Raw genomic sequence first — 17,947 nt, forward strand, 5'->3', positions numbered from 1 at the left:
TACATCAGGCAATGGTGGATTTGGGCTGTATACAGTCGATGATTCACCAGAGCCTGGTTTGGCCCGGGCCGTTGGTGGAGGCATTGTGGGTGAAGATTAGGTGTGTGCATGGGGATGTTCACAAGTATCCCATAGTGTCAGTGGAAATTAGATACCTGGGGAAAAAACATCGCGTAAAGGTTGCGGTTAGCTCCCGCCTTACGCACCCCCTAATCTTGGGGACAGATTGGCCCGGGTTTCATAAATTAATGGGGCAGTGTACGGGGGTGCGTTCACGACCGGCAGGGACATGCGGGATGTGTGCTGTGCTCAGCGGTGACGCGAGGTTGTCCGACACTGCAGAGAGGGAGGGGGAACCAGCAGAGACTCCTGGGGAGACTCCACCGGTTCCCGAATTACACTCCATGGAGGATTTTCCACTTGAGCAGTCTCGGGACGATACTCTACGCTTCGCCTTTGACCGAGTGATAAGAATTGATGGTCAGCTGTGCGCCCTGACGCAGCACAGTCATATCCACACTTTTCATTGATTAGGGACAGACTGTATAGAGTGAGTCGTGACACTCAAACAGGTCAAGAAAACACCCAGTTGTTGGTGCTGAAAAGCCGTCGGGAAATGATTTTCCAGGCGGCTCACTATAACCCGATGGCTGGCCACATGGGATATGATAAAACTCTGGACCGGATAATGGCCCGGTTTTACTGGCCGGGCATCCGGGGGATGTGCGCCGTTGGTGTGCATCTTGCCCGGAGTGTCAGCTGGTAAACCAGCCGGCCATTCCGAGGGCGCCTTTACATCCACAACCCTTGATGGAGGTCCCATTTGAACCCCGAAAGAGATTCTGACTGAGCAGGGCACCCACTTCATGTCACGAACACTGAGAGAACTTTAGTTTCCTGGGCATTAAGTCTATTCGGACTAGTGTTTATCACCCACAGACTGACGGGCTTATGGAGCGTCTGAATAAGACTTTAAAGTCCACGATCCGTAAATTGGTTATTGGAGACTCTATTTTGCGGAACGTGAAGTTAGCCAAACCAACGGCCAGAGTCAGATGTCTTCCCGGGGACAGAGTCAGATGTCTTCCCGGGGCCAGAGTCAGATGTCTTCCCGGGGCCAGAGCGGGCGACATTGAATCAAACCTGAAACTGCTGACTAAGGCTAATCATAAATACAGTCAGACTGTTTTTAACGTCGGCAGTAATGACACCCGGTTACACCAATCGGAGGTCACTAAAGTGAAACTTTTCAAAAACAACGTGGGACTCCGTAGTTTTCTCTGGACCCCTTCCTAACCGGACCAGTGATGATATGTTTAGTCGTACGTCTTCACTTCACCGCTGGTTGTCGAGGTGATGTCCCGCTAACAACGTGGGCTTCATTGACAACTGGAATACTTTCTGGGGAAAACCTGGTCTGATCCGGAGAGACGGCATCCATCCTACTTTGGATGGTGCAGCTCTTCTTTCTAGAAACATGGCCGTGACTCTTAACAGCCCTAAAACCTGACATCCAGGGTTGAGGCCAGGACGCAGAGCTGCAGTCTTACAGCTCCTCTGCAGCTTCTTTAGAGCTGTCACTCACCCAAAACCTTCAACATCCTATAGAGGTTGTGTCTGTACCCAGACCACCTATATTTAAAAAACTAAAGGAAAGATCTGTCAATAAAAATGGATCCTACCAAATTAATGGATCAAAAAAATCGGACAATTAAAAGCGGACTATTAAATATGAGATCTCTCTGGTCTAAATCTCTGTTAGTAAATGACTTGATAACTGATCATCAGATTGATTTACTGTCTCACAGAGACCTGGCTGCAACAGGAAGAATATGTTAGGATTAATGAAGCAACTCCCCCCAGTCATATTCATTATCATATTCCTAGAGATTCAGGAGGAAGAGGAGGAAGAGTAGGAGGAGGAGGAGGAAGAGGGGGAGGAGGAGGAGGAGGAGGAGGAGCAGGAGGAGTAGGAGGAGGAGTGGCAGCAATCTTCCACTCAAGTTTATCAATTAATCCAAAGCCTAAACCAGTTCTGTTGAGTCCTCTATTCCTTCAGCTCTCAGCAGTAATGACTTCATTAACTTCTTTACTAATAAAATTCTTACTATCAAGGAGAGAATCGGGCCGACCCTTCCTGCCACCATCACTGATGTGATGTTAAACACAGCAGCCCTGAAAGCAACTGTAGGACCAGATGTAAACTTAGAACATTTCTCTCCTGTTGATCTCTCTGAGTTAACTAGAATTATTTCTTCATCTGGATCCTCTAGCTGTCTGTTAGATCTCATCCCAACTAAACTTTTTAAGGAAGTCTTCCCTTTAATTAATACTTCCATATTAGATCAGATCAACCTATCTATTGTAACCAGCTATGTACCGCAGGCTTTTAAAGTGGCTGTAATTAAACCTTCACTTAAAAAGCCGACTCTTGATCAGCTGTTTTAGGAAACTACAGACCAATTTACAACCTGACGTTTATTTCTAAACTCCTTGAAAAAGTTGTTTCAAATCAACTTTGTGATCATTTATAAAGAAATGATCTGTTTGAAGATGTTCAGTCTTTAGAGTTCATCATAGCACAGAAACAGCTCTGGTGAAAGTTACTAACGACCTTTTATTAGCCTCAGATAATGGACTCGTCTCTGTACTTGTTCTTCTGGACCTCAGTGCTGCTTTTGATACGATTGATCATACGATCTTATTACAGAGATTAGAAGACGTTATGAGGATTAAAGGAACTGCATTAGACTGGTTCAAATCCTACTTATCAGATAGATTCCAGTTTGTCCATGTCAACAATGAGTCTTCCAGACAAACAAGAGTTAGTTATGGAGTTCCACAAGGCTCAGTGTTAGGTCCAATACTTTTTACTTTGTACATGCTTCCATTAGGAGATGTCATCAGGAAGCACTGCATCAACTTCCATTGTTATGCAGATGTTATGCAGCTATATCTTTCTATAAAACCAGATGAAACTAATCAGTTAGTAAAACTTGAAGCCTGTCTAAAAGACATAAAGGTCTGGATGACCAAGAACTTCCTGCTTCTAAATTCAGACAAAACAGAAGTTCTTGTACTTGGTCCTAAACACCTCAGAAACTCTTTCTGTAATCACTTAGTTACTCTAGATGACGTTGTCTTGGTCTCCAGCAAAACTGGGAGGAACCTTGGAGTCATCTTTGATGAGGATTTGTCCTTTAGACACCATATAAAGCAAATCTCCAGAACTGCCTTCTTTCATCTACGTAATATTAATAAAATCAGGAAAATCCTTCCTCAGTGTGATGCAGAAAAACTCATTCCTGCGTTTGTTACTTCTAGACTAGATTATTGTAATTCCTTGTTGTTAGGATGTCCAAATTACTCATTAAAACCTGCAGCTGATCCAAAATGCTGCAACAAGAGTACTGACGGGATTTAACAAGAGAGATCATATTTCTCCAGTTTTATTTTCTCTTCACTGGCTTCCTGTGAAATCAAGAATAACATTTAAAATTCTCTTGATGACTTACAAAGCTCTACATGACCAGGCTCCATCATATCTTAGAGATCTTATAGAACCATATAATCCTAGCAGAGCACTTCTCTCTCAGTACGCTGGTCTACTTGTGGTTCCTAGAGTTTCCAGAAGTAGAATGGGAGGCGGAGCTTCAATTTTCAGGCTCCTCCCCTGTGGAACCAGCTCCCAGTTTGTGTTGGAGGGGCAGAAACCCTCTCTAGCTTTAAGATTAGACTCAAAATGTTCCTTCTTGATAAAGCCTATAGTTAGGGCTGGCTCAGGTAGACCTGAACCAACCCTTAGTTATGCTGTTATAGGCCGAGGCTGCTGGGGGACCTCGTTACATGCTGAGCTTCTTTTATTTCCTCCTACTCTTTAACTGACTCATACCTCACCATCTTCTTCTCTCCCATAGTTTCTTCTTATTATCTGTTGTCTCCATTCAGTTTCTTCACTCGTGTAGTTTCTCTTCTTTCTTTTCCAGATGTCCCGTCATGGAGTTGCATGTCTCTGCTCTGTGATTGTCGTCTCCACCAACAGTTCTTCTCTTCTATCTCTATGCTGTCCTTTTCTCTCTCTGCTCTCCTCTCACCCCAACCGGTCGAGGCAGATCCACCTCTGATCCTGGTCCTGTTAACAGATGCTCCGCCCACCTTTGATCCTGGTTCTGTCGGAGGTTTCTTCCTGTTAAAGGGAGTTTTTCTTCCCTCTGTTGGAGGTTTTTCTCCCTTGAAGAGGAGTTTTTCCCTCCTAGCTTATGTGGGAGTTGTTGAATTATTGAATTGTTGGTTTCTCTGTATAATATTGTAAAGTCTTGCTGTAAAGACTTTAATGTGTTAAGTGCCATGAAATAACCCGTGTTGTGATTCGGCGCTATATAAATAAAACTGAATTGAATTGAATAGAACCACATTGTACTCACAGAGCTTATTCTACAAACACTTCATCTTCTGGAACCACATCATCCTCTAGAACCACAGCATCCTCAAGAACTACATCATCCTACCAGAACTTCGTCTAGAACCATATCATCCTCCCAGAACATCTTCTAGAAACACATAATCCTCTAGAACCACATCATCTTCTAGAACCACGGCATTTTTTTAGAACCACGTCATCCTACCAGAACTTCTTCTAGAACCACATCATCCTCTAGAACCACAGCATCCTCAAGAACCACCCCATCCTGCTAGAACTTTTTCGAGAACCACATCATCCTCTAGCATCACGTCATCTTCCCAGAACTTCTTCTAGAACCACATCATCTTCTAGAACCAAATCATCCTCAGAACCACATCATTTTCTAGAAACACTTAATCCTCTAGAACCACGTCACCTTCGAGAACCACATCATCTTCTAGAACCACGTCATCCTACCAGAACTTCTTCTAAAACCACGTCATCCTCTAGAACCACAGCATCCTCTAGAACCACAGCATCCTACCAGAACTTCTTCTGGAACCACATTATCTTCCAGAACCTCATCATCCTCTAGAACCACCCCATCCTCCCAGAACTTTTTCTGGAACCACATCATCCTCTAGCATCACATCATCTTCCCAGAACTTCTTCTAGAACCAAATCCTCCTCAGAACCACATCATTTTCTAGAACCGCATCATCCTCTAGAACCACATCATCTTCTAGAACCGCATCATCCTCTAGAACCACATCATCCTCTAGAACCACATCATCCTCACAGAACTTCTTCTAGAACCACATCATCATCCCAGAACTTCTTCTAGAAACACATCATCTTCTCGAACCGCATCATCCTCTAGAACCACACCATCCTCCCAGAACTTTTTCTCAAACCACATCATCCTCTAGCATCACATCATGTTCCCAGAACTTCTTCTAGAACCACATCATCTTCTAGAACCAAATCATTCTCACAGAACCACATCATTTTCTAGAACCACATCATCCTCCCAGAACTTCTTCTAGAACCACCTCGTCCTCTAGAACCACATCACCTTCTAAAACCACAGCATCCTCAAGAACCTCATCATCCTCACAGAACTTCTTCTAGAACTACATCATCATCCCAGAACTTCTTCTGGAAACACATCATCCTCTAGAACCACATCACCTTCTAAAACCACATCATTTTCTAGAACCACATCATCCTACCAGAACTTCTTCTAGAACCACATCATTCTCCGGGAACTTATTCTAGAACCACATCATCATCTTAGAACCACATCATCTTCTAGAACCACCTGGTCCTCTAGAACCACATCACCTTCTAAAACCACAGCATCCTCAAGAACCACATCATCCTACCAGAACTTCTTCTAGAACCACATGATCCTCTTGAACCACATCATCCTCCCAGAACTTCTTCTAGAACCACATCTTCTAGAACCGCATTATCCTCTAGAACCACATCATCCTCCCAGAACTTCTTCTAGAACCACATCATCTTCTTAGAACCACATCATCTTCTAGAACCACCTCATCCTCTAGAACCACATCACCTTCTAAAACCACAGCATCCTCAAGAACCTCATCATCCTCCCAGAACTTTTTCTAGAACCACATCATCCTCTAGCATCACTTCATATTCCCAGAACTTCTTCTAGAACCACATCATCTTCTAGAACCAAATCATCCTCACAGAATCACATCATTTGCTAGAACCACGTCATCCTCTAGAACCACATCATCCTCCCAGAACGTTTTCTGGAACCACATCACTTTCTAGAACCGCATCATCCTCTTAAACCACATCATCCTTATAGATCTTCTTCTAGAACCACATCATCCTCCCAGAACGTCTTCTAGAAACACATCATCCTCTAGAACCACATCACCTTCTAAAACCACATCATCTTCTAGAACCACATCATTTTCTAGAACCAAATCATCCTACCAGAACTTCTTCTAGAACCACATCATCCTCTAGAACCACACCATCCTCAAGAACCACATCATCCTACCAGAACTTATTCTAGAACCACATCATCCTCTCGAACCACATCATCCTCCCAGAACTTCTTCTAGAACCACATCATCCTCCCAGAACGTCTTATAGAACCACATCATCCTCTCGAACCACATCATCCTCACAGAACTTCTTCTAGAACCACATCATCCTCTAGAACCACACCATCCTCAAGAACCACATCATCCTACCAGAACTTCTTCTAGAACCACATCATCCTCTCGAACCACATCATCCTCCCAGAACTTCTTCTAGAAACACATCATCCTCCCAGAATGTCTTATAGAACCACATCATCTTCTAGAACCACATCATCCTGTAGAAACACATCATCCTCCCAGAAAGTCTTCTAGAACCACATCACCTTCTAAAACCACATCATCCTCTGGAACCACAGCATCCTCAAGAACCACATCATCCTACCAGAACTTCTTCTAGAACCACATCATCTTCTAGAACCACATCATTTTCTAGAAACACATCATCCTCTAGATCCACATCATCCTCCCAGAACTTCTTCTAGAACCACATCATATTCTAGAACCAAATCATCCTCACAGAACCAAATCATTTTCTAAAACCACATCATCCTACCAGAACTTCTTCTAGAACCACATCATCTTCTAGAACCGCATCATCCGCTAGAACAACACCATCCTCCCAGAACTTCTTCTAGAACCACATTATATTGTAGAACCAAATCATCCTCACAGAACCAAATCATTTTCTAAAACCACATCATTCTCCCAGAACCACACCATCCTCTAGAACAACATCATCCTGATCCAGATTCAACCGTCCTGTTTGATAAAGTTTATAGGTGGACCACACCTCCTCACTAATATCAGAGTTTCTGTCCTTTCCTCGATCGGAGTCTCCGAGAAGTTTCATAAATCTTTCTTCAGATGAGACTGAGATCAAAGAGAAGTGAAGAGCTCTCCGAGGCTTCTGGGATCTTTGAAAATATGACCTCTGACCTTCAGTGAAATAAACCAACACATTCATGTCCAAAGTCAACAGTAACATGAATCAGTCCCTCCAGGAAATCGCGATCTGGCGATCATAATGATCAACACAAATTCAAGCAAACTCTGCAATATCTGCGAGCTTACAATTTTTCCTCAAAAAACGTCATCATCAGAATCTGTGCTAAAAGTATTAAAACATAAAGTAAATCTTTTCAAACAAAACTCTCTTCATTAACAACAATAACTCCTCATTTCAACCAGAAAGTCTCTGCTGCTGTTTTCATCTCCAAATAAAACTCTGTTCACCGGAGGAACAGGAACAAGAGGAGAAACAGGAAGTGACGGGGTTTGTGGGAAATGTGTTCTTCACATTAAAATGATGTGATTAAATGTTTGTGATCAAAGGAAGTGATTCCATATTACTGGATGTTAAATGAGTTTTCTCCACACGTCCAGTTGTCAGAGACGTCTCTTTGTTGGTTTCATCCAGCAGGTCTATGTGTTGAATGAATATGAATTAAACAGCATCTAAAGCTCTTATTTTGACAGCTGATGTAGTCCTTGTTTCTATATTCCAGTTACAGACGGTCTGTTCTGGAAACATACGTAGCTTTTAGGACCTTTTAGGACTTTTTAGGACCTTTTAGGACTTTTCAGGAGCTTTTAGGAACTTTTAGGAGCTTTTAGGACCTTTTTATCGACAGGGTTCTCTAAGTTCAATAAATACATTAAAAATATTAGAACTAAAATATTTCTGATGTGCAGCATGATTATTATCACAGGAAGTGATTACAGATGTATGACTTTATTAGGTACTGATTGAAAAAAATTGCATATTTCTTTCTCAATTTTTTCTAATTCCTGCAATTTTACGGAAAACAGTCATTTAAAACTCCACAAATTATATCGACATTTATAAGAAAATCCACCGCAAAATCAAATACTTTTGATCACAAGAATTACAGAAAAACTTGGGACTGATTAACCAATAAAACCTGGTGCTGTACTCACGTCGCCCCCTAGTGACGGCTGCAGGTCACACTCGGCCGTGGGGCTCAAGTCCTGCCTCATCACCCAGATGGGCTCCTTGGGTTCGTCCGGTGTGTACGGAGACCTCACCGTCCGCGTCTTCACCTCCTCGATGGCCTCCTTGATGTCTTTGATGGCCAGAGAGATGGCGTCCCTCTTCTCCTGACTGTTCCTGACGGAGACGGGCTCCTCTGAAGGACCGGACCTCCCCTGCTTGGCGGCGCTGTGGTTTCTGTCCGGGTTGCTCTGAGAGTCCTGTTGGAGCGCTTCTTCCTGCTGCAGCTCTCCGTCCTCCTCTAAGATGTCCTCTGCAGCTCCGTCCAGACTCTGAGAGCTCAGACTTCCTTTGACCTCGGCGACGATGCTGTCGATGTCCTCCTCCTGGTCGCAGCTGTCTGCGCGCGGGTACGGGGCGAACTCTGCCTCCTTCTCGGGACTGTCCGACTCCCCGTCCGAGCGCTCGTCGTAGTGTCTGAGACGGGAGCCCACCGCCTCCTGCTGCTGGTAGCTGCCCCCCCCCACCGGGCCCTGCTGCTGGTAGCTGCCCCCCCCCACCGGGCCGGCCCTCCTCTGCAGCAGAGACTCCGAGTCGTCGGCTCGTCCTGCTGAAGATGACACGGATGTTGGAGTGTCACAGATCTCCTCGTAAACGTGCTCTGAGAGGGAGTAAATGTCATACGGCTCCGAGTAGGTCTCCAGTCCCCCGTCCCCGCTTTCCCCGCTGTCCCCGCTGTCCAGGCTCCGGCCGGCCGACACGCCGGGCCTCCCCCCGGAGTGGCCGAGCGGCTCGGTGTAGACGTAGTTGGAGTATCCGGCGTTGAGCATCTCCGCCGCGTCCTCTCTGTGATGGAGGACGTCAGCTGACAGTTGGTGCTGGAGCTGCGGAGGATCGTCGGGACGCTGCTCGGCCTCCGCTCTGTCAGTGTACCCCTCGGCTTCGGGCCGGACCCGGAGCTCGTAGTTTCCCGCCCGGTTCTCCGCCTCCGGCTCCAGAGACATGACGAGCAGCCCGTCGTCTCCCTCCACCCGGTCGGTGTGGGTGTGGAAGCCGCTCTCGGTGCTGGCCGAGCGGGCCAGCGCCGAGTCGTCCCTCTCCCGCTCGTCCTCCTGGGCCATCTGGGCGTCGTGCTGCTTCTCCTGCCGGGCCAGGTGTTGAGCTCTCTCTGCCTCTCTCTGCTGCCTCTGCCGGTGCCGCTGCTGCTGGGCTCTGATCCGGGCCTCGCTGTCCCCCTGTCTGCGGTACCGTGTCACCGCGGGTCGGGGGATGGGCTGGACCTGCTGGGACTGAGGGGACTGAGGGGACTGAGGGGACTGAGCTCCCCGCTGCAGCTCCGTGTCCGCTTCCTCCTGCGGTCGGCGCTGCCGGGCTTTGCTGCCAGAACTCGGTCCTGCTGAGGCCTCGCAGCGTCTGTAGCGCTTCTCCTGGTTGCCGTGGTTACGGGAGCGCCCGCCGTGGTTGTTGTGTCGATGGCGAGGAGGACCGTCGGTGTCCTCCATCACCTCCTGGCCGAGCTCCGTCTCCTGGGGGTTCATGGCTGTCGGGCTCAGGCGGGTTCAGAGACGGTTTCAGGAGTCCATCCTCAGCTGCTGCTGGTGGACACTGGGACAAGGAAGGACATGTGAGACACCAGAAGGACAGGACTCTTACTGGGTTTCTTACACAAGAAGTTTTATCATCAGGAAAAACACCAGTCACGTGTCTTTCTCTCTCTGCTGCACCAACTCTTCATCTTCACCCCAAACATCTGGATTCTTCTTCATCATCACAAAGCAACATTCAGTCTCCAGCTGCAGCAGTGCCCCCTACAGGCTGCATGTGCTCATTACACTCCACAAAACAATGCTGACAACAAAAAACACACTGCTGGTGGTCACGTTACCATGACGATGACAGCACAAGAGGACAAGAATGAATTGTAAACATGACAAAATATTTGTGTTCATAAAACTATCAAAAACAAATGAAAATCAAACAACAGACTCAGATGATGAAAGCAGCAACAAACACCGTAAATGTTCTCTAATGACCGTTTGAATATTATCATGTTTATTAGTGAAAAATTGACATCACATAAATCCATATTTAATTAAAAAATAGACCAACTTCAAATTCAAAATGAAAGAAAAACATTTCTCTGTTTAAACGTTTGATATCTTGTCTTTGCTCTGATATGAGTGAAGGTGATTTGAAATGACTTGCAGTTTGTTTGGAACATGTTTGACGTGTAATCTATGTTGTATCACCTGTTGCTGTCAGCTGGTCGTAGTGAGGTCACAGCTCACTCACATCCTCTGATGTTCTCCTTAGAACCACCTAGAACCCAAACAGAACAAAGTCCAGTTACAACGTCAGATGATTTAGTCAGGAACATAAAACTACGTTCAATATGAGGGAAGAAAATCAGCAAAGAAAGAAAGACGAGAGGAAGAAGAGAAGTCCTCTTCATCTTCATCATCCTCTTCTTCATCATCATCATCTTCACGCACACAAAACACACAGACACACGCACGCACACGCACACACCCGCTCGCTCGCACACACGCACGCACACACGCAAATATAAATGAAATATAGATGAAATTAAGATGAAATATAGATGAAATATAGATGAAATAAAGATGAAATGTAGATGAAATAAAGATGAAATATAAATGACATATAGATGAAATATAGATGAAATAAAGATAAAATAAAGATGAAATATAGATGAAATATAGATGAAATAAAGATGAAATAAAGACGAAATATAGATGAAATAAAGACGAAATATAGATGAAATATAGATGAAATAAAGATGAAATAAAGACGAAATATAGATAAAATAAAGACGAAATATAGATGACCTGGTGCTGAATTGTTGGGACGAGGACTTTTAAAGCACCTCCACTCTACGACACAATGTTTAGAAATCTTTCATCATCCATCATGAGTTCAGTCGTTTTCTTTACAATCTGACAGTTTGATGCTGAAATGATTTAAACTCTCTTTACAAATTAACTTTAACCTTCATGTATTTTATGATTGTTCATAAACTAATATTTCCACTGTGTGTTTGTCTTTGTCCAGCAGGAGGATGATTGACGGGAGCCAGCTGGATCAGAAGATCCACGCTGCATCAAACCAGAAGGATATTCGTACTTCATCTCCACACACGGCCACATACTGCCCCCTGGTGGTGGTGACACATAACACACCATCTGACCTGAGGATGGATGAACTGAATCACTGACTGATCCGGTTTTCATGTCTCATTTTTCCATCAGCAATATTCTTTAAATTAAAGATAACTTTTCTTGACTTGAACCAACATGAGTGCATGTTAAGGTTAGAGGAAGAGATTAGTTTGGGTTAAACATTAAAGGCTTAAAGGCTCTCATGATGTATGCATTGACTTTTTCTATATTTTGCGAAGACTCTGATCTTGGACGACCTGACAGGAAGTGGTCATGTGATCAGTGGACGGACGGACCTCCTCTGGACATCAGTCAGGACGATGTCCTGCTGAAGCTGCACTTCAACACAGAGGAGCTTTGGTTCCATAAATATACCGTCTATGTTCAGATAGAACTGATGTTCAGGCGTGTTGACAATGATCCTCTGGCACAGCGCCACCATGTGGTCAAAGTCTGTGTAACACAGCAGCAAACATTTAATGGGAGTTACAGCCAGCATTGATCAGAAGAGACAGAACATCATGGGGAGGCTGCCACATCATCATGACTCCTCACCTCCTGTCCTCTTCCAGACTGGTTGTCACGGTAACCACAGTGTAATTGCTCTCTGTGGGAGGTTAGATGAGGAAGTGACCTCTCCAGGGGGCTTCAGAGTCCTCCACCTAGAAAAGCACATCACTTCCTGCCCTTTACCGAACGCCAGAAAACTGTGTGTGTGTGTGTGTGTGTGTGTGTGTGTGTGTGTGTGTGTGTGTGTGTGTGTGTGTGTGTGTGTGTGTGTGTGTGTGTGTGTGTGTGTGTGTGTGTGTGTGTGTGTGTGGAGGAGGTGGGGGGGGGGGGTTCCATATCAGTCTGTTCGTGTTCAATTAAAGTTGTGATTGTCCTATCATCTCGTGTGTCTTAGTGGTCATTACTGCACGTGTCACACTTCACTCACACACACACACACACTCACTCACTCACACATAGACACACACACACACACTCACACACACACACACACACACACACACACACACACACACACACACACACACACACACACACACACACACACACACACACACACACACACTCACTCACACATACACACACACTCACACACTCACACACACACACACACTCACACACACACACACGCTCACGCTCACACTCACTCACACATACACACACACACACACACACACACACACACACACACACACACACACACTCACACTCACACACTCACTCACTCACACACACACACACACACACACTCACTCACTCACACACACACACACACACACACACACACACTCACTCACTCACTCACTCACTCACTCACTCACTCACTCACTCACACACACACACACACACACACACACACACACACACACACACTCACTCACTCACTCACTCACTCACTCACTCACTCACTCACTCACTCTCACACACACACACACACACACACACACACACACAATAGATTTAAACTATCAGGACCCGCAAGTTTAAATGAGATGTCATGTTTTCAGTCGTCATTCACTCCAGCCGAGTGACAGCAGAACGTCAAGAGACACCACAAATATTCTGTACACACATCCTACAGACTGGATATAAAACTACAGACTAGATATAAAACTACAGACTGGATCTAAAACTACAGACTAGATATAAAACTACAGACTAGATATAAAACTACAGACTGGATACGAAACTACAGACTGGATACGAAACCACAGACTGGATATGAAACTACAGACTGGATACGAAACTACAGACTGGATACTAAAATTACAGACTGGATACGAAACTACAGACTGGATACAAAACCACAGACTGGATATAAAACCACAGACTGGATCTAAAACTACAGACTGGATATGAAACTACAGACTGGATATAAAACCACAGACTGGATCTAAAACTACAGACTGGATATAAAACTACAGACTGGATATAAAACCACAGACTGGATCTAAAACCACAGACTGGATATGAAACTACAGACTGGATATGAAACTACAGACTGGATCTAAAACCACAGACTGGATATAAAACCACAGACTGGATATAAAACTACAGACTGGATATAAAACCACAGACTGGATATGAAACTACAGACTGGATATGAAACTACAGACTGGATATAAAACCACAGACTGGATCTAAAACCACAGACTGAATCTGAAACTACAGACTGGATATGAAACTACAGACTGGATCTAAAACTACAGACTGGATCTAAAACTACAGACTGGATACAAAACAACAGACTGGATACAAAACTACAGACTGGATACAAAACTACAGACTGGATCTGAAACTACAGACTGGATCTGAAACTACAGACTGAATATAAAACTACAGACTGGATACTAAAATTACAGACTGGATACTAAAATTACAGACTGGATACGAAACTACAGACTGGATATAAAACTACAGACTGAATATAAAACTACAGACTGGATATAAAACTACAGACTGGATATAAAAGTGTTCGTAGCTTCAGGTCTGTAAAATGGTTCTGATCCAGAAGTGTCTTCAGCTGCAATACCAGCGAGTGCCACTAGAGGTCGGCTCCAAAAAGCCTCCGGCTCCATAGACTCCCATTCAACTTCTCTCATCAAATCCAAAGTGAATAAAATGTGTCCATCAGTTATCTCGGTGTTGTTAGCTAAAGTCACTCCTTCTTCTTAGTTTTCTGGAGGTCCATCTGAAAATAATCCCTCATTCATTAGAAAAGAAGATTCAAGAAGACCTGTTTTTGGGGGCGTGTCTGTTTGATTGACAGGCCTGTGGTCCAGTCAGGTTACAGCTATCGGTGGGTGGGACGTAGTATCGTCAGGTTTCCGATCAGATCGGTCAGATCCACCTCTGGCTCCTCCCCTAGCTCGTCCAAATATGGTCACTTCCTGCTCCAAACCGCTCCGAACTAGTAAAGATGGTGACGGAGAGAAAGAGTCAGCCTCCACCCGTCAGCCAGTTATCTGGTTATTTCTAAACTGGTAGTTGTAAGATAAACCTTCGATGGTCCAATCAGACATTCACAAGTTAAACTGTTCATGTAAAGTCATTAAAATGTTATTAAAGGGAAGACGGCAAATTATTTTACCAACAGAAAACAGTTGGAAAGTCTCAACTCTGAATATTATTTAGTCAGATTTATATTTGAATTAACTTTATGGAAGTCAGGTTTACAACTCAGAAATCTGTGTCATGTTTTTACCATGAATATTAATAACAGCTCAGGTCGGTGGTAGAGAACCGTCTCAGCAGGTGGTCGGACCCAAACACACATCAGCTGTTGGTCTGGTTCTAAAACCTGGAACTATCACGTGGTTTTTCTCATTAACCAGAACAATGCAGACAAATTTCAGACTGAGAAAACAGACTGAGAGCAGCTCTTCATCCTGCACCAGTGAGGAAGAGGAAGATACACAACCGATCACAGATGAAGAAGAACAAGCCCAGAACCGGGCCACGTTCAAGGACAGAAACACAGAACTGAACCAAGTTATGATCTGATGCTGCTCGCACAGTGATGTCATCAGAGTCCTCCAGGACAGAGGAGGAGGAGGAGGAAGAGGAAAATGAAGAAGAGGAAGAAGATGAGGAGGCAGAGGAGGAGGAAGAGGAAGAAGATGAGGAGGAGGAAGAGGAAAATGAAGAAGAGGAAGAAGATGAGGAGGCAGAGGAGGAGGAAGAGGGAGAGGAAAATGAAGAAGAGGAAGAAGATGAGGAGGAGGAGGAAGAGGAAGAAGAGGAGGAGGAAGATGAGGAGGGAGAGGAAAATGAAGAAGAGGAAGAAGATGAGGAGGCAGAGGAGGAGGAAGAGGAAGAAGAGGAAAATGAAGAAGAGGAAGATGAGGAGGAGGCAGAGGAGGAGGAAGAGGAATAAGAGGAGGAGGAGGAAGAGGAAAATGAAGAAGAGGAAGAAGATGAGGAGGCAGATGAGGAGGAAGAGGAGGAGGAGGGAGAGGAAAATGAAGAAGAGGAAGAAGATGAGGAGGAGGAGGAAGAGGAAGAAGAGGCAGAGGAGGAGGAAGAGGAAGAAGAGGAAGAGGAGGGAGAGGAAAATGAAGAAGAGGAAGAAGATGAGGAGGCAGAGGAGGAGGAAGAGGAAGAAGAGGAAGAGGAGGGAGAGGAAAATGAAGAAGAGGAAGAAGATGAGGAGGCAGAGGAGGAGGAGGTGCTCAAGTATTCAGAAGTTTATTTGTGTTTGAAAGATTTATTTTGAAGAACATGTTTTCTTGTGATGAATCTATAAAGACCGTCTCTGTTGAAGATGTTTTAAATGTGAGCGGCTCCATGAGTCTGGGTCGGGCAGTACAACATGTACAGAACTTTACTGCTCATAAATAATAATGAAGATGTGTCTGTTTTCTATGTTTCTGTGTTTTCATCAGAAAAAGCTGAACATCAACAGGAGCTTCATTCAAACCCATTTCGAGTAAATCCACTTCTCTACCAGATCCTGCTGCACCGCACCGAGCCGGAACCAACCCGCAGCATCTGACAACAACAAGCAGAACCTACGGTTCTGCAGCAGCTGATTGGATCAGACGCAGGAGGCATGACGAGCAGAACCGAGCAGGCCACACCGGACCGAGGCAGCCCCTCCGGGTTCTGCACCTGCCAACAACAGGGCCTCAGTGGGCCCATCCATCCCGGCACAGCCCGCTACAAAGCGTCGCGTTCAGCACCGGAGGTTCTGCCGTTTCTGTCCGTCTGAATCCGGTGATTCCCGTTAACGGCGTCGTTTTCTGTCCCGTAGCCACTCCTCAAACATACAGCCCACCGAGCGGCGTGTCCGCAGCTCACAACCGGCACCGCCTGCACAGATGTCCGCAGCTCGGTCCACCGATCTGTCGGCTCCCACACAGCCCAACCGAACTGAACCGAACCGGAGACTCACCTGCTTCCAGGACGGATGTTTTACAGGCTGGAGGTCCGCTCCGCCGCGCCGTCCTCCATCTTCCCTGTAGCGGCTGTTGTGTGTGTGTGTGTGTGTGCGCGTGTGTGTGTGTGTGTGCGTGTGTGTGAGTGTGTGTGCGTGTGTTCTCAGCCTCCCGGCCCCTCCCTCTTCACACCGCCATCATCATCATCATCATCATCATCAGAGCACAACAAACAGCCTGTCCTCTGTTCACGGTTCTGATGCAGACAAATAATCATCAAACACAAATAATAATCAAGAAATTTATTCATCAGTATTTATTTTTTAAAGTATTTTTTTATTTACCTTATTTCACTCGTGTTGTTGTTGTTGTGTGTTTTAATGAAAATGTATTTATTCATAAACATCAACAATATTAATAAAATGCTTTTCAAATTTCCTTCATTTCTTTTTTGTATTTTTTTCAAATATTTGCCTTAAAGACATTTAAAACATGTAAATGTGAAACAGATTTCACTCCTTCCCACCCTCACAGTCCTTCAGAACCTGCTCCAGTTGATTCAGTCAGAGCTGCCGTCACCATGGTGACGAGCATGTTCCCCTGCTGTTCCTGTGACTGTCAGGTGATGAGTGCATGAGCCTCAGTTTAAAAGAGAAAACTGGTCAGATGTGAATGAGGTCAGCGGGACCCTGAGCAGGTCAAAGGTCAGCAACTGCAGCAGTCTCCTCTGGGCTCCATCGTTACATCACATGTTTGGACTGCTTCACCTGCTGCTTAAACTTTATATAGCTACAGAAAAATACCTCCCTCCCCCCATCACCATGGTGACCAGGTTTCAGCATTGTCACTCTGACACACACCAGTCTGGCTTCTTCTCCGTTAAACACCTGTGATCAAAAAGAAGGAGAACATCTATGGACTTTAAAAATCACACTGAATCTGAACAGAAAGTGTAAAATGTGGTGAGAAGAAGCTGAACTCTGGTGACTCCTCTGTGGTTCAGATCCGATGTGACCCAGTCAGTCACCATCTTCTTCAGCTCTACATGTTGGACTGCACTGCTTCAGGTCAAAGGTCACCTAAAAGAGACTTGATGGAAAGTGACCTTTGACCAACATCCTTCAGTCCCTGAGTGTTTGTGCTTCATCCAGCGATCCGATTCTCCTCACTCCTCTCGGTGCTCCTTCCATCCTCTAAACATGCTGCAGGTCCTTCAGCCTCATCGAACACATAGATTTTATAACGTTTGATCAACTTTGATTCATTCTATTCATATGAAAATAGCTGACGACCTCTGTGATGTCCAGACTGATTTCTAATGTTCAGTTCTGTTGAAGCAACGAACTCTAAAATTCTCTAAGAAATTCTCTTTCTCTCATTATTGTGACATTTAGCAAAAGTTAAATAATGTTGGTAATCCTAACGGACCTGAAACAGGAGAG

General features: G+C 44.9%; 2 protein-coding genes across 5 annotated transcripts in view; one reads left to right on the top strand and one right to left on the bottom strand.

Annotated features, from left to right (window-relative positions):
* apba1a (amyloid beta (A4) precursor protein-binding, family A, member 1a) overlaps positions 1 to 17,947 on the bottom strand; it is a 119,896-nt gene that overhangs the window by 16,287 nt on the left and 85,662 nt on the right. Inside the window, exons 1-5 of one of the 4 annotated variants that reach the window (XM_069723611.1) lie at positions 16,523 to 16,653; positions 14,834 to 14,935; positions 14,366 to 14,539; positions 10,690 to 10,759; positions 8,428 to 10,045 (exon numbers count right to left, since the gene is read on the bottom strand). In XM_069723611.1, coding sequence (XP_069579712.1) covers positions 8,428 to 9,978 — 1,551 coding nt within the window. In that variant the 5' untranslated portion in view covers positions 9,979 to 10,045; positions 10,690 to 10,759; positions 14,366 to 14,539; positions 14,834 to 14,935; positions 16,523 to 16,653. Of the gene's footprint in view, positions 1 to 8,427; positions 10,046 to 10,689; positions 10,760 to 14,365; positions 14,540 to 14,833; positions 15,443 to 16,522; positions 16,654 to 17,947 lie in introns of those variants that run through there. The other 3 variants (XM_069723613.1, XM_069723609.1, XM_069723612.1) reach the window with 3 other exon arrangements.
* LOC138635903 (capping protein inhibiting regulator of actin dynamics-like) lies at positions 15,324 to 16,092 on the top strand. Its single transcript, XM_069723618.1, has 2 exons — positions 15,324 to 15,796; positions 16,014 to 16,092. The coding sequence occupies exons 1-2, from the start codon at positions 15,324 to 15,326 to the stop codon at positions 16,021 to 16,023; spliced, it is 483 nt and encodes a 160-aa protein (XP_069579719.1). The 3' UTR covers positions 16,024 to 16,092.

The sequence above is a fragment of the Brachyistius frenatus genome, unplaced genomic scaffold (assembly GCF_029030835.1).
Source record: "Brachyistius frenatus isolate BFR_SWC_R1_liver_20210118 unplaced genomic scaffold, ASM2903083v1 Contig_338, whole genome shotgun sequence".
NCBI lineage: Eukaryota > Metazoa > Chordata > Actinopteri > Embiotocidae > Brachyistius > Brachyistius frenatus.